This window comes from Octopus bimaculoides, chromosome 6 (genome assembly GCF_001194135.2).
Source record: "Octopus bimaculoides isolate UCB-OBI-ISO-001 chromosome 6, ASM119413v2, whole genome shotgun sequence".
NCBI classification, from domain to species: domain Eukaryota; kingdom Metazoa; phylum Mollusca; class Cephalopoda; order Octopoda; family Octopodidae; genus Octopus; species Octopus bimaculoides.
The window spans coordinates 25,281,571-25,299,315 of record NC_068986.1 but is presented as its reverse complement, the minus strand read 5'-3'; the positions used below and the strand labels follow the sequence as shown (position 1 = coordinate 25,299,315).

The 17,745-nt window shown below is 36.3% G+C and overlaps 1 protein-coding gene across 1 annotated transcript in view; it reads left to right on the top strand.

Moving 5' to 3' along the window:
• The window catches only part of LOC106869480 (bromodomain-containing protein 7), a 23,408-nt gene extending 6,149 nt beyond the window's left edge, over window positions 1-17,259 (top strand). The window contains exons 4-16 of the mRNA XM_014915236.2: window positions 215-359; window positions 2,441-2,551; window positions 3,236-3,411; window positions 4,412-4,529; window positions 6,688-6,760; window positions 7,546-7,656; window positions 8,744-8,879; window positions 9,178-9,289; window positions 10,146-10,235; window positions 10,698-10,779; window positions 11,956-12,114; window positions 13,441-13,481; window positions 14,539-17,259. Of these exons, the coding sequence (XP_014770722.1) occupies window positions 215-359; window positions 2,441-2,551; window positions 3,236-3,411; window positions 4,412-4,529; window positions 6,688-6,760; window positions 7,546-7,656; window positions 8,744-8,879; window positions 9,178-9,289; window positions 10,146-10,235; window positions 10,698-10,779; window positions 11,956-12,114; window positions 13,441-13,481; window positions 14,539-14,811 (1,627 nt within the window). The 3' untranslated portion in view covers window positions 14,812-17,259. The remainder of the gene's footprint in view (window positions 1-214; window positions 360-2,440; window positions 2,552-3,235; window positions 3,412-4,411; window positions 4,530-6,687; window positions 6,761-7,545; window positions 7,657-8,743; window positions 8,880-9,177; window positions 9,290-10,145; window positions 10,236-10,697; window positions 10,780-11,955; window positions 12,115-13,440; window positions 13,482-14,538) is intronic.
• The last annotated feature ends 486 nt before the right edge of the window (window positions 17,260-17,745 follow it).

The window sequence follows — 17,745 nt, the reverse complement described above, 5'->3', positions numbered from 1 at the left end:
GCTATAGTAGAAGACACTTGCCCAAGGTGCCACGCAGTGGGACTGAACCCAGAACCATGTGGTTGGTAAGCAAGCTACTTACCACACAGCCGATGTCTGAAGAAAAAAGAAATACCCCCATTATACCAGTGATCATAGATCTTCCTGATCAGTGTTGACCTGGGGCTAAACAATAACTTAAAACAAATTGGTTTCATTTTCATTTCTTTCATAGGAAAGATACCCATGGTTTCTTCGCCTTCCCAGTTAATGATGTCATTGCTCCCGGTTATTCAAGTATCATTCAAAAGCCCATGGATTTCAGCACAATTCTTTCTAAAGTAGATGACGAAGAGTATGCTAGCACAAAAGAATTCAAAGTAAGTTTGGATCCATTTACTATTTTGTTTCTTTATGACTTTGAATTTAGATAGATTATAATTATTATAATTTTTATGGTAAATTTTGGTTCCCATCAACTTAGAAATTAATTTAGCTTTGTTTCTTTAAACAGGATTAAAAAAAAAATTAATGGCTAGATTTTGTTTTATGACAACCAGGTTTGATCACCAGGATAGCATTTTAGTCTCAAAAAATCTTTATAATCACAATTTGCTCATGCTTTGATTCTTTCATTGTCATATTTCTATTGAAATATATTTTGTTCTGATTAATTTTGAAAATAATAAAAAATTTATTAACTTTGTCGTTAAGAAGCTGATGTTTAGAACATAAATGAATGTGAAATTTTAATGGATATCAGAAGGGTTAAATAAAAATATTTATTGGAATTAATTCTCTCTAAAGATCATTAAAATTTTGATTTTCTCTTATGTTATTCTCAATATTTTGCTCCCTAAATTTATATTGTAAAATCAGGTAGTATTTTTAATTCTTCTTCTTCTTCATGTACAATCAAATCCCTGTAGTCACCATGAATATCTTTTTGCTAGATGTATCGAAAATATTGTAGCTTGAACTGTTTAAGAAAAGTATAGTTCTGTGAATGACTTTCAGGTCAGGCGTGACTGGGATAAGAAGTTTGCGTCCCAACCATATGGTTTTGGATTCAGTCCCATTGCTTAACACCTTGGGCAAGCATCTTCATTTTGCTGCCCTGGGCTGACCAAAGCCTTGTGAGAGGATTTGTAAGACAGAAACTGAAGGAAGCCAGTCACATGTGTGTGGGTGTATTACTGTCTCCTTGCTTTGACATCATGTGATAGTAGTAAATGAGTGTCACTGTCATTAAAGCGGTGTCCTTTGTTTCCAATCTTTCAAGGCATATCTAGTCATAGGAAATCTTATCTTACTTGGAAACAAGTGAGGGTTCGTGGCAAGAAAAGCATCTAGTTGTAGTAAATCTACTTCAACAAATTTCATCTGACCCGTGGATGCTGAAATGATAACAATGATCTTTATATCCTTCTTAATGTGAATGTATTATGAGAATGCCAAATTCCAGCAGTATTTGCCTTGAGAGGCCCTCTCATATAGACATACAGTGCTTAGTGCACACACACTTATATCACAACAGACAGGGGCATTCAGGCGTGGGTGCCAGAACTATCAGGTCACATGATTTCAACATACTGTGCTTCCTCTGTCTCAGGCATCCTTTTGCTGCATACCAGCCAAATGCTTGGAAAAAGACAATAACTGCACATGTTTTCAGAGTTACCTACAATGCTTAATCAGTGATCAATAATATTTTCATTGTAATTCTGTATAATACAACTTTGGGTGACAAACATAATCCAACACCTAATTCAAGATTACCACCTGACTTTTGAAAACTTTTAGTAGAGTTGACTCTTTTGCAAGCATTTTAGGCCAAGTGTATGATGTAACAGCACCTTCAACCACCAGTCACAAAGACCCTAAAAAGCACTGTCCTTCCTCTTCTAAGCCACTACAAAATTTTTTATTTAATTTATTTTTTATGGTCTAATAGAAATACTATCGTGGAGGCGCAATGGCCCAGTGGTTAGGGCAGCAGACTCACGGTCATAGGATTGCGGTTTCGATTCCCAGACCGGGCGTTGTGAGTGTTTATTGAGCGAAAACACCTAAAGCTCCACGAGGCTCCGGCAGGGGATGGTGGCGAACCCTTTTGTACTCTTTCACCACAACTTTCTCTCACTCTTACTTCCTGTTTCTGTTGTACCTCTAATTCAAAGGGTCAGCCTTGTCATACTGTGTCACGCTGAATATCCCCGAGAACTACATTAAGGGTACACGTGTCTGTGGAGTGCTCAGCCACTTGCACATTAATTTCACGAGCACGCTGTGCCGTTGATCAGATCAACTGGAACCCTCGACATCGTAAGCGACGGAGTGCCAACAACAGAAATACTATTATCAGTCTTGTCATTTCTACTTTTAATTGTTGTGTATACATTTGATATTAATATTTACTTTCTTTAAATTTATGAATTTCTATTTCTTTATATTTTTGCAGAAAGATTTTATTCTTATGTGTCAGAACGCTATGATCTACAACAGACCTGAGACTATTTATTATAAAGAAGCGAGACGTTTACTTCACATGGGAGTAAAACAATTGAGCAAGGTATAAGTTTTATTACATTCCATTCAGAAACTGAAAAGAGCTAAATTGAAATTTTGCTCTATCTCTTTGGTTGATATTTCTTGGTAAAACCAATTTGTCAAGAATTAATAAAACTAGTGGTAAGTAGCTTGCTTACCAACCACATGGTTCCGGGTTCAGTCCCACTGCGTGGTACCTTGGGCAAGTGTCTTCTACTATAGCTTTAGGCTGACCAAAGCCTTGTGGGTGGATTTGGTAGATGGAAAGTGAAAGAAGTCCATTGTGTGTGTATATATATATATATATATATGTATGTGTGTGTGTCTGTGTTTGTCCCCCAACATCGCTGGACAACTAATGCTGGCACATTTACGTCCCTGTAGCTTAGCGTTTTGACAAAAGAGACCAGTAGAATAAGTACTACGATATTCATAAGTGAGCATCATTGTCATACAGGTGAGGTTGTTAATTTCCAGTCTTCCGTGAAAAACATGACTAGCTGTGAGAATGTATTTCCTCACTTGGAAACCAGTGAGGATTGGCAATAGTGAAGCCATAACAAAATCTGTACAAGTGGACATTAAATGATGATGATGATGATGATACATGTGCTTGTTGTTCTAAACAGAAAAATACTTTTCCTATAGTTGTTAAAAAATTGACTTTATTCTTTCATCGTCGTCTGTGGATTTTTCCATTGTTCAGGAGAACCTCCTTGGTATGAAGCGTAACCTCGATTTTATGAATGAATTGACCATGGAGGAACTTGGTCTGGAAGATGAAAGTGAAGATAACATTATCGGTGTCAATGATGATAATTTTGATTCCGTCACAGATGACCAGCATTCCAAAGAAAAGAAGCACAAAAAACAGAAAACAAGGTAAGAATTGAACTATTTAACCCTTTAACAATCAGATCTCTCTGTCAAATGTATGGCTTATTTATTCACATTGCTTTGAATTAATCACACATTATCTTATAGTTTCAAGATTTCTGTGGTGTGTGTTAGTATATTTTTAGAATGACATTGTAGGGTAGGTGTGAAAGGTTGGATCTAGTTCATTTTAACATACAACAAGTAAAATATTTGGGTTGGATATTGGCAGTTTAACCCTTTGGCATTCACACTATTCTGTCAAAAGTAACATATATTTACATTGTTTTGAATTAATCATGCACTAGCATAGCTGGGGGCAGTCGGGAGGGGGGGGTAGAGGCAGTCCACCCAGGGCAACACTTTTTGGTCTGCTGTAAGCAATATGTGTTTTTTGTGGAGTCCGGGCGGGGGGGAACAGAAGGCGCACACACTCTAGTTATGCTAGTGGCTTCGAGATTTTGATGAGGTAGCTGTTAATTTTTAGAATGACATGATTGAGTTGGTGTGAGAGGCCGGATCTGGCCACTTTGTACATAGAACATGTAGAATATTAGGGCCAGATATTGGCAGTTTAAATGCTAAAGGGTTAAAAACCTCTTGTAATAGTCCTTGAGTCATATTAATCTCTCTCACACTTTAACAGTAAGAAGTCATTACAACACTTTATAGTAATTTTTAAAATACACACATATTTAAGGAATGTAGGATTATGTTTTATGTTTTTTTTATCTTTTAATTCAATCATTAGACTACGGCCATGCTGGAGCATTGCCTTGAAGGGTTTAGTTGGTCAAGTCCACCTCGGTGCTTATTTTACTTTTTCATTTTTAAGTCTGGTACTTATTTTATTTGTCTCTTTCACCAGACTGCTAACTAACGAGAACATAAACAATCCAACATTAATTGACTACAGTCTAATGACTGAAACAAGTAAAAGATAGATGCATATAAATCTATTTTACATTGTGTCTTTTTCCTTTTTTCTAACCTATTTCTGTGTTAGCTTGAGTCGATTTGAAGCGATTCCCGATAATATGACACCTGAAGAAATTTTGGCACAAGCTCGTGCTGCAGCAAAAGAAGCCGCTGATCTGCTTACATTGAGACAACCGAAAGCACAGGTAAAAGATTGATTTACATTACTTAACCTTTCTCTTGATAGCATCATCTCACCTGAAACCACACTTGGGGCTTTGATACAAAGCTCCAGTTTTAAAATGATTGAAATTAAAACTTCCCATCTAAATCTCATGTTAACCCTTTAAGAATGGGTGTGGCCTATTGACACAATATGCTTTCTTCCACAGAGGATGGGTGTGGCTTATTGACAATGCTAAATTCTGAAGACAGGTGTGGTATATAAGCCACATTTGCATTATAAGCTATTTGGTTGATTATCATCTTGTATTTTTCCTTTTTTTTTTTTTTTGCATCCTGCATGGAAAGACTTATTTATATCTGACCTCAAAGGGTTAATCTACGTTTCAAATATTAGTTTAATAATGATAAAGCTATTTACATTCGATAGATATTTGTCCTCATCTTGTTTGTTGTTAACACGTTTCAGCTGATATACCCTCCAGCCTTCTTCAGGTGTCTAGGGGAAATTTCGAACCTGGGTTTGAAGACACCTGAAGAAAGCTGGAGGGTATATCAGCCAAAACGTTGTGTTAACAACAAATATCCGTCAAATGTAAATAATGTACATAATTCCTCATCTCTTAAATATAGAACTATAAAGTTATTTTATGAAATTTTTCGTTATTTTCAAAATGAACTAAAATAAAAGGCTGTAGTGTATTTCAACATGAATATGCTAACAAATGAGTTAAATCAGTGGTTCTCAAATGGGGTCTATAAGACCCCTGGGGGTTCCATATAAGCTTTTGCAGGGTCCATGAAAAAAATTTTGCTTTAGATATATTTATTGCAAAAAAACAGTGCAGTTTCTTTTTCTAATGTTTTACATAGTTCAAACTAAACCAGTGAATGTGTGAAAAACAAAATAGAAATTTTGAAAGAAGCATCTATTAAACTAGTTTTTAAACATTGAGTGGCTATGAGAGTCCACCAGAATAAAATAGTAATCAAAGAAGTCCGTAAGTTAAAAATATGGTTGAAAACCACTGAGTTAAATAAATGACTTTTACTATAGCTATTTAATACTGATGTATTATGATGACAAACTAAGTAGAAGTCACCCTGACCACAATCAGTTACATAGAATGGGATTTCTGTGTGAACTTTGCCTTCTCCTAATGACAGACAGTGTAAGATAGTTAGCAGTTATCTTTGAGATTTTTTTTATCAAATATATCAAAATGAGATCGAAGTGATCTGGCTTTTTTCTTTCCAAGTAAAGAAGTGTTTTGGCATTTCAGCTCACAATACACAAAATATTTTAACAATTTTTATACAAGTGCGAATAATATTTAACTATAAAATTGTTGTGTAGTGAAACTGTACATCCCTCCTGGTAAAAAGTGGTAGTAACCAGCCATTATAAATAGACCAACAGCCGGTTGACAGAAAGAAAAGGTCAGATGGTCAAGAGTACGTGTAGACTGTGTTGATAATCGTGTCTGTGTTGATATAGTAATCATACTGTGATACGGAGTGAATGTTATGATGCTCCAACCTTTTGAGGATACGGAGTGGTTGGCGTTAGGAAAGACATCCAGCTGTAGAAACTCTGCCAAATCAGATTGGAGCCTGGTGTAGCCATCTGGTCCACCAGTCCTCAGTCAAATCGTCCAACCCATGCTAGCATGGAAAGCGGACGTTAAACGACGACAATGATGATGAACACTGTTACAACTAGTGGGTGGGGGGTCGCACAGTGCCAGATGGAAACATTTTATCCTCAACTTTGGAATATAACATTATCTGTCAGAGCGACAACCATCATCAAAAGACAGATGCAACAGTGGCAAAAGACCACTTTACAACAAAAATACAATAGGATTTTTTAAATATCAGATTGGTATGGGGGTGCACAGGAGTAAAATAGGAATCAAAGGAGTCCACAGGTAAAAAAAAGTTGAGAACCCCTACTGTATATGTTAGATGTTGTCCCTTCCTGTCTAATTTCTAAAATATGCTAATCTCCAAATCTTTATGAATCACACAACAGCTGGACTGTGGCTGCACTTTCGCACTTCAGAAAATCTAAATGAAGTATTAACATTAAGTTAAAACACAAATAAGAAGACATCTCACATTTAATGTTAACACGTTGCACTGTACAATAATGTGTTCTTGGTTTTCTTATACTTTCAGTATGGTTTCTTAAGACGACGGAAAGATGGTAGTACATCTTTGACCATCTTGAACCCAGAAAATGATGGAAAAGGTATGGATAGTTTTATTGTTAGGACATGGATTTGGTAGATGGAAACTGAAAGAAGCTCGGTGTGTGTGTGGGCGGGGGGGCATTGTCTTGATATTTAGCATCACCATCATACAAACTTGTACATTGTTCATTTCCAGTCTTATCTGACAAATTATTTCCATGAGGACATATTACCTTGCTAGGAAACAGCTATGGGTTGATGACAGGAAGAGCATCCAGCCATAGGAAATCTGCCTCTACAAATTCAGTCTAACCATGCAAGCATGGAAAAGTGGATGTTAAAATGCTTATAATTATGATTACATTGTGGCTGTGGCTTAGTGGTAAAGGTATTCAGCTCATGATCATATGGTCATGAGTTCAATACCTGGCGGTGTGTTGTGTTCTTGAGCAAGACACTTTATTTCATGTTGCTCCAGTCCACTCAGCTGGCAAATATGAGTAGTTCTTGTATCTCAAAGGACCAGCTTTGTCACAATCTCCCTAAGAACTACATTCAGAATATGCATGTCTGTGGAGCGCTCAGCCACTTGCACATTAATTTCACGAGCTGGCTGTTCTGCTGATCGGATCATTTGGAACCCTCGTCATAACCGACAGAGTGCCAGCGTAACTACATTTGTGTATTTGCAGGTATATGAGTCTTTTGCTAGCAGGAACAACACAATTTTATATGAAATAATACCATATTGTGTTGTAAATTTTTATTATTTTTCATTCTGTTCCCAATTAAAATTAATTCACTTTGTATTGAGCATCACTTTTTTTATCTATTTTAATTTCAGTCAGTGATACTGAAAAAGTTGTGAACCTTGGAGCCTTGGCATCAAAACTAACTAATGGAACCGGAGTTCTAACAGGTTTTAAAGAAGATAAGCGCAACAAGATCTCTCCTGGTATTTCCCATTTTCCATGAAGTTCTTTGTGGTTTTTAAAACTTTAGCATATATGCTTTACTGAACCAAACAGATTTTACTAGATAATTTAGTGTCTTTAGTTCTCAGAAATTTGGTATCTGTTTCTCTTTTAACACCTAGGGATATTATCTGTTTATTTGGGACACAACTGCTTTGAATGTTCTTTTCAGTTATGTAATTGTACTCTTTGTAGTTGTTATCATTGGTGGTGGTGGGGGGGGGAGCTTTCATCAAAGCAGCTTGTGTAGCACAGAAACAACTTATTCAACATTTGAATGGACACGAACCATCTACATCAGTCAGTACTCGTATCCATTTATTCTTAGTAAGGTACTGACTGCATTTTTATTGAGACTTGCTAGAATAAAAGGCAAAATTGTTCATTGTTTTAATTGAACCCTGGACTGTAAACCACCAAAATTTCTTCTCAACAAATTCTACTTTCTAGACAAACAAACCCATGTCTTCGAAAAGACAATAGGCTAGTTCTTTGGTGAATGTTTATCATTCTGTTAGCTTTTTCACTAAGGTCCTTTCATTGCACTTATATTAAGAATAAAAACTTTGAATCATTGTACAGAACTTGTCCTACAACTTCCTTGAGGGGTTTCTGCATTAATAAATCAAAACATTATATACAGCCAAAGTCTGTGCTGCAAATCTACTCGCCAAAGTAACAATTATTTGTATCCTCACACCAGCACAAGACTGTACATGCACATATCTTCCCTCAAGTGGTAAGTTCACCCAGCTACAAAAAGGAAAGCATTAAGAGAGGAATAATACTCCATGCTTGAAAACAGCCTGCTGTATCACTGTTTAGTATTTCTTAAATTTCCAATACATCTACTGGTTACTGAACTGATAGATACCACTAACAACATCATTAATTATTGTTATTACTATTATTATTATCAAAGGCTTGTTATATACAATGCCTTGACATTTCTTCTCAATCATTAGATTAAAATATTTACATAGAAGTTCTTACTGATTAATTCTTTTTCTATTTATTTTAGCATTTAGAGTTTATATAGCTGATGTTGATTTATGTTTTCTCTTTCAGTGTCGTATCTTAATTATGGTCCATTCAGCAGTTATGCTCCGTCGTTTGATTCATCTTTTGCCAACATCACTAAAGAAGAATCTGATATGCTTATGACAACATATGGTGATGAAACAGGAGTACAGTATGCCAAAAGGTACATCTTCCTTAGATTATTTATTTTGTTGTTTTTTTAAAGCTGTAAATATTTCAGCTTCTAACATACAAGGAAGGACACCCAGCTATAGAAACCATGCCACAACAGACAATTGGAGTCTGGACGGCTCCATGTCAAACCGTCCAACCCATGCCAGCATGGAAAGCAGACATTAAATGATGATGATGATTTGAATGCTAAAGGGTTAAACTTGTATTTTTCATCATTAAAATAATTGATTCTGCTCTAGTAATATTCATACAGTATTCAAACCTCTCTCTTTTGTTTTTTGTTTTAGTATAATGGCCTTTGCAGATTCTACAGGGGATTACACTATTAAAATGGTTGACAATCTATTAGATGTTCTAACAAACGGAGAACACAGCCGTGTGCAAGGACAAATTGACCAAGTAAGGGAGTAGAGTTGTACTCTTCTTTAACCTATTCAATTCATTTCATTTTTCTCTTTAAAGTCCTTCATATGATGAAAGGTATACACTTGAATTCAAAATAGAATGGTATTCATGCAAAAATGACTCATTGCAGTCAGTGAATCTGTAGCACCAGAAACAATTTTGAACAAGAAACATATCTGAATTGTATATATGCACTGTGTGACTGGCGCCCATGCCAACGTCGTCTCCTTCATTGGACACTAAACTCTGCTTGCGAAGACCTATTGGGACAAGTGAAAGCGAAATCGTGATGGCACCTGTGCCCAGCGTCACCTTCCTGGCAATTGTGCTAGTGGCACATGTAAAGACATTCGAGCAAGATCATTGCCAGTGCCGATGGACTGGCTCCTGTGCAGGTGGCATGTAAAATACACCATTTTGAGCATGGCTGTTGCCAGTACCGCCTGACTGGCCTTCATGCCGGTGGCACGTAAAAGCACCCACTACACTCTCAGATTGGTTGGTGTTAGGAAGGGCATCCAGCTGTAGAAACTCTGCCAGATCAGATTGGAGCCTGGGGTAGCCATCTGGTTCACCAGTCCTCAGTCAAATCGTCCAACCCATGCTAGCATGGAAAGCGGACGTTAAACGATGATGATGATGAAGGAAGAGTATTATAAACACTAGGTGCAGTTTATGCCGTTTGTTCCCTATATATGTTTTACCATTGTAGCTATTTGCATCCTCTGCACTGGCTGTTCATAGTGCAGTTGAATGCTGGTTCACAACAGTTCTTCAGAGGAACACTTTATTACATTGTTATATATATGCGTTGTGTGTGTGTCTACTTATGTATCTAATTTTATTGTAGCGGAAGAAAGAAGAAAGTAAGAAACAAGCTCAAGCTGCAGCTGAACTTGACCAAGCAATGGCTGCTGCTAGTGCAGATACAAGCTCACAGGTAATTAAATCTTTCAAATTAATTACCTTTATCAATTATTATTATTATTATTACCTCAGCCTTAGCAAAAGCAGGACTATTGTTTTCAGTCACGTTTGTTTGTCCGTGGACAAGATATCTCAAGAACTGGTGAATGGATTCAGATGAAACTTTCAGGGATGTTTAGTCATGTGACTGGCACGAATTGATTAGATTTTGGGATCAAACAGCTACCAGACAAGGATCCTGGATTATTTATCGTTTTTCTTTGTTTCTTTTTGTTTACTTAATTTTTGAGAATGGTCGTTTGTGAGAGCAGTTGAGTTTATTTCAGATATTCTCACTTTAAAAATCATCTCTGACTAATCATTGAGAGGATGCTGGTGTTGCCTTGGCAAAGGTTTGCACTCTCTGAGTGCTCTCATTATTATTATTATTATTATTATTATAATATCTAATGCTTTGTTTGGTTATTTTCATTAGGACCCATACGATGTTGACTTCGAATCTCTGAAAACTTTGTCAAGTGACCTTGGAATGGATTTGTCATTCCTGGATCATTTTGGTAAGTTCCCAAATGAGTTGTTATCTTTCAAACTTTTAATCCTTTAGCATTTAATCTGGCCATATCCGGCCAAAATATTCTACCTGCTTTATGTTCAAACTGGCCAGATCTGTCATCTCACACCTACCCTAGAATGTCATTTTGAACATGAACAATCACATCATCGATATCTCAGGGTTACAAGATAACGCTGGATAAATCCAAAACAATGTGAATAAATAAGCATTACATTAGACAGAGTAATCTGAAAGCGAAAGAGTTAAGGAATCAACACAAGTGTGCTAATCTCTGACATAGGTACAAGGCAACAGATCTGAAGGGAAAAGTTTTACCTTTTACATCAGCCCAGTACTTGTTTGTTTAATTTTATCTGGCTGTGTGGTAAGTAGTTTGCTAACGAACCACATGGTTCTGGGTTCAGTCCCACTGCGTGGCACCTTGGGCAAGTGTCTTCTACTATAGCCTCGGGCCGACCAAAGCCTTGTGAGTGGATTTGGCAGACGGAAACTGAAAGAAGCCCATCGTATATATATATATGTATGCGTGTGTATATGTTTGTGTGTCTGTATTTGTCCCCCCAACTTCGCTTGACAACCGTTGCTGGTGTGTTTATGTCCCCGTAACTTACCGGTTCAGCAAAAGAGACTGATAGAATAAGTACTAGGCTTACAAAGAATAAGTCCTGGGGTTGATTTGTTCGACTAAAGGTGGTGCTCCAGCATGGCCACATTCAAATGACTGAAACAGGTAAAAGAGAGTATAAAAACATAAGGCAGAATTGAACCTGATAAGATTTGAACTCTTTTATTGTTGTCAGGAGGATAAATAAATAATACTGCAAGACAATTTTTCTGTTGTCTACTGATTTTGCTAATCCACTATCCTGATTTAACCTTTATGTATTAACACTAAGTTTTAAGCTTCTACAAGCTCAATGAGGGAACTTCGAAATTGCAAGGATAATCTGGATCTTGACTGAAGAGAGAAAACTCCGAATGACCTGTCCGTGTTTTCTTTGTATCATCTATCTGGATGTTTTGTCCCTTTCTTGTATCACCTAACTGTCTTGATGTTTCACGTTCTTGTCCCATTCTGTATTATTTATATATATATACATGTATGTATACTTAAAAAAATAAATGGTATACTTTGAAGTAATTTTGTAATCTTTTACAGAAAAGGAAATCAGCAAAGAGAAGGAATTACAGCAAAAGTTAGACTACACTGCAGGTCTTATTCAAGATCTTCATTCCACACAGCATGATCGTCTCAGTGCTAAACCACCAGTTCATCTGGCCTTTGTTCCTGGGCCTTCACAAAAGGAAGCACAACTTGGTGAGTAAACTAATTCTGTAAATAAAAACCAGAATCCATGGAAACTAGGAGTGCCACTCCATTGGCAAGAGTTATTTAATAAGGTTTACAAATTTGGATAAGTTTGTATATTCTAAATTGATTCTCTCCAAACATAACATGCATGCGAACTTTGCTAAAGTATGTATTCAGCACCTAACATGGCTTGAACCTATGATATAGGCTGACTAGTTCGGCATCTAAACTACTCAGCCTTTCATTACATAATAGAATTTTTTGTTTGGTCCCTATTTAAAGAATATTGGGGTCTTAAAGAATTCTTTGTGGCTTAATTTTGTAACATAACATATTTTGAATGGTTTGTTCCCTATTCATCATCAGGTTCCACATGATGTATAATGAAAGAATAAAAAGTAAACTGAAATACAGTGTCTGAAAAACTATTAAAAAAAAATTAACTTAACAGTCCTTCCAAAGGCACTAATAATGATTTATCTTTAAAAAAAACTTTCAGGTACAATTTGTCTTCATGAGGCATTAAGTCTGAACGTTTATATAATGTGAATGTATAGTGCTTCAACCCAAGAATTGAAACATGGACTGAGCATTGCGTCTCTCTTTCTCATTAATTACATATTTTTTGAATATATAAAATGTAGAACAGCATGCTGGCACCACATAGAAAGCATGCAGTACACCCTGTAAAATGGTTGGCATTAGGAAGGGCATCCAGCCATAGAAACCATGCCAAAGCAGACAACTGGGGCCTGGTGTAGTCCTCCAGCTTACCAGCTCCTGTCAAACCACCCAACCCATGCCAGCATACAAAATGGACATTAAATGATGAGGGGATGTCTATACTTTATCAAGTATTAAATCTATCTTCTAACAACAATATCTGAAATGTTATTTTGTTAATTAAGATATCACTGGACAGAAATGTAGTATTTCTTTGTACACATTTTGTTGAAGCACCATCCGAACATGGCACCTGACAGGCTCCCGTGCCAGTGGCATGTAAAAAGCACTAGCTGAACATGATCGATGCCAGGCCCGCCTGACTGGCTCCTGTGCCGGTGGCACGTAAAAAGCACCCTCTACACTCTCGGGGAGGTTGGTGTTAAGAAGGGCATTCAGCTGTAGAGACTCTGCCAGATCAGATTGGAGCCTGGTGCAGCCGCTGGCTTTCCAGACCTCAGTCAAACCGTCCAACCCATGTCAGCATGGAAAACGAATGTTAAATGATGATGATGATGATGATCAGTTAAGAATCCTTTTGTTGTATATCAGCAACATCAAAAACTGTTAAATAATCTTTAACAAGATTTTTTATTTTTCATTTTGCAGCCAATAAAGTAACTCAAGAACTGCGAGAATTAGCCAAACAGGTAAACTATTTTATTATATTCACCTTTATCTCTAGTGTCCTTGAGTAAGGCTCTCTATTCCTCCTTGTTCTAGTTCACTCAGCTGGCCAAAATATGTTGTACCTATAATTGAAAGAGCCAGCCTTATCACATTCTGTGGAGTGCTCAACCACTTGCGCATTAATTTCCCAAGCAGGCTGCTCTGTTAATCAAATCAACTAGAATGCTTGTCATCATAACCAACAGAGACCCAGGCCATTCTATTATCATTGTCTGCTACCAAACATAAACTTTTTTTTACCAGTAAAATTTCCTTGTAAGAAAATATAATGAATTTAGTGTTTTGAAACAAAAGCTTGTGTGTTAATTTGATATTATTCTTACAACTTAGAGTGGTGAGCTGGCAGGACCATTTGCATGCCTAGCAAAATGGTTGACTTTGCCTTTCATCCTTTTGGGGTCAATAAAATAAGTATCGGTTGAACACTGGGGATCAATGTAATCAACTAGTCCCCTCCCCCAAAATTTCAAGCCTTGTGATTTTAGTAGAAAGGATTATTATTATTATTATTATCATTATTGTTATTATTATTAAGACGTCGAGCTGGCCGAATCATTAGCACACCAGGCGAAATGCTTAGCGGTATTTCATCTGTCTTCGTGTTCTGAGTTCAAATGCCACTGAGGTCAACTTTGCCTTTTGTCTTTACAGAGTCGATAAATTAAGTACCAGTGAATCACTGGGGTTGATGTTATCGACTAGTCCCCTAAATTTAAGGCCTTGTGCCTATGATAAAAAGTATTATTATTATTATTATAATTAGGACGTTGAGCCAGCAGAATTGTTAGCATGCTAAGCAAAATGCTTTGTGGCATTTCATTCATCTTTATTCTGGGTTTAAATTCCATCAAGGTTAACTTTGCTTTTCATCCTTTCTTGGGTCAATAAAATAAGTATCAGTTGGGTAGTGGGGCCAATGTAAATGACTTACCTGCTAACTCCAAATTGCTGGCCTTGTGCCAAAATTTGAAAGCAATATCATATATTGATGACTTATATTTTTTATGAATTTTTCAGGCTAATCCAGGTGCTGTTGTCAGTGTTAAAGCTCTACGTAATGCCATGGGGATTTCAAATAATCCCATTGATGATCTCCTAGATCCTTACAATCTGGATGATGATGATAACGGTCAAGCTTTGTTGTCTGCTGTCGGACAAGGAGAAGAGTCTGCTTTACCAATGGACATAGAACAAGAGCTTAACGACTTTCTTGAACAGGGTTCCTTGTTGAAGCCTAGCCAGTCACCCAAAGATACCAAAGTTGGTTTGGATCAGAACACTGCTCTTTAAGTTGACTGAATTAATTATTTTGATTTTGAGAAGAGTGACGAACCATAAACGAATATACAAACAAAACAGAACATTCATATTTGATTGCCTATTATTTTGGTATTCCACCACAGTTTATCATAATTTTTTTTTTTTGTTTTTTAAACCATTCCCATTGTTTTATCAATATATTTGGAACTCATTTGTTTTTATATACAGATATATTTCTCTCAATGATTTATCTTTCCAACATTTACACATGTATTTTCATATTCCACATGTACCTTCTCTTCCTCTTCCCTTTTTTCAGAAGTTATTAGTCAAGTTACCCGATTTATACATATTGTTTATTTCCTCATCCTATTTAATCCCGAGCCATTAAAGACCAGCTAAAGTTCAAAATCTGTTCATCATTTGTCACACTCACTCTCCAACAGGGTATGAGACGTTTTGGCACAGCCGTTTTGGCATCACTGGTTCCATGCTGACTTACTTGACATCGGCTATTTTACTGTTTCTCTCCTTTTGATTTTACTCTCTGTAAATGTATTGAAGAGAGGTGAAAGTGCTTAAGTCACTTGCGTTCAATTAATGAATTGTATTCTCTCTCTCTCACTCTCTGATTGAACATCTAGTTATGTTTGCATGTGTAATGCCCCCCTCTCTCTATATATATATATTTTATAATTCTGTACATGTGTGTGTGTGTGTGCATGTATGTTTACCTCCAGCACCATAAAGTACCATCAGCAAAATAGACTGAATGTCCAATCAGCTGTGTCAAACCATCAGCGCCCAAACAGCTGCACCCAATCGTCTCACCCCCATCTCCAACACCTATTTGTTATGGATCACCAAAATTAGCATTATTCAAACAGCCGACACTTCATTAATGTCGCAATTAGTGCTCGAATCTTCATTTGGACCTTGATCAACTTGGAAATATATATATATATTCCACTTTTCTCATCACTCATCAGCAAGTTCTTTTTTTTTTTTTTTTTTTTGTCTCCTTCATTCAAACATTTTTGAAAGAAGAAATCTTCTCTCTGTCTTCTAATCCTTTAAAAAAATTTTATTCTTCCTTAAGAACTACATTGTCGATGAAACCTTACAGAAAACACTTCACCTTTCATCTGTTGTTAATATTGTACATCTATTTATTGGTGGTTGTTTCATTTAGTATTCATTGCTGTATTTTTCATTTATTTTTTTAACGAAAGAAAAATTATATCAAACACTTATGTACAGAATAGAAGTAAACTGAAATTATTATTATTATTATTATTTTTTTTTTTTTACATTTTACTTCTGAAGAATTGTAGTAGCAGTAGAAACAATGCAGAGGGCAGCAGGCCTAATCAGATTCCTTCTTGTATCTTGTTCAGTGGCTCATAGTTTTTAAAACATGGATAGCTTTTGATCCATTGATTCAATTATACTTTTATCTGCTTCTGTTAATGGCCATGTGACTAGCTAAAACAAAAACAAAAACAAAAAATGTAAATAAGTGTAAAGAAAGAATACACTGATTTCTTTTTAACTTTCTATTCTTTGATTGTTTAACAAAAGCAAAAAAAATAAATAAATTATCTTGCACAAGTTTGATAAATAGGACCAATTGCTTAACTTTTCCTGATCAGATATATTTCTTAATCCCTGTTGATTTCAGGGGAGATAAGGAAGGATGGACTAAAACAGCTTCTTGTCATCTGGACCAGGAGGAATTCAAGTCCACATTGCAAGCAATTGAAACCTCTATCAACTTACTGCTGCTGCTGCTTATAATGAAATGTACCACCTCATGGAATCTATTTATGAATAGGAGGGTCATTGATACCTGAGACTCAACTATGAAAACCTTCAGCTTTCCACTGAAAAATCCACTGAAACATTTAGATACCTGGGGTTGTAAACCTGTCTTCTTGTTCTTAAACGTTAGAAAGGCAGTGAGCTGGCAGAATTGTTAGTATCAGAAAAAAATGCTTTGTGGCATTCATTCCTGTTGTTAACGTTCTGAGTTCAAATCCTGCCATGGTCAACTTTGCCTTTCATTCCTCTAAGGTCAACAAAATAAGGTACCAGTCATGTACTGGGGTTAATGTTATTGACTAATCCCCCCTCCCGCTGAAAATTGCTGGCCTTGTGCCAAAATTAGAATTCTTTATTAAATGTCAGAAGTCTGAAACTTTAAAATTTTATCACTTACAAATTAATATTTTCACTTTAAGAATTACCATTATCAATCATATTAATTAAAAACATCATCAACATTTTTCTTTAACCAAAGTTCAAACTTTGGAAGAGATTAACCACTTTGATACTGTCTATCAATTCAAAAACTGATTTACTATTAGTTTCAGTTTACACAAAAAAAAAAGAAAGAAAGAAAAAAAGCAAATGAAGTCTCTATTACCAATTTGAATTAAATATTTTGCTTAATTAATAAAAACAAAATCTTTCCAATAATCATTTGTTTATTGTTCAAAAGTGATTTCTTAAGTTTTTAAATATATTCTTTTCAGGGTTACATCAAACAAAACTTGAATTTCATTCAGTTTCAAGATTTCTTTGTTGTCATTATACAGGAGCAAGTGTAGCTGTGTGGTGAGAACTTTGCTTCCCAGCTACAGGGTTTTGGGTTCAATCCCACTGCACGATAACCCAGGCAAGTGCCTTCTACTACACACACGTGTGTGTGTGTATATATATATATATATATATCATCATCATCATCATCGTCGTTTAACGTCCGCTTTCCATGCTAGCATGGGTTGGACGATTTGACTGAGGACTGGTGAAACCGGATGGCAACACCAGGCTCCAGTCTAATTTGGCAGAGTTTCTACAGCTGGATGCCCTTCCTAACGCCAACCACTCAGAGAGTGTAGTGGGTGCTTTTACGTGTCACCCGCACGAAAACGGCCACGCTCGAAATGGTTTTTTTTATCTGCC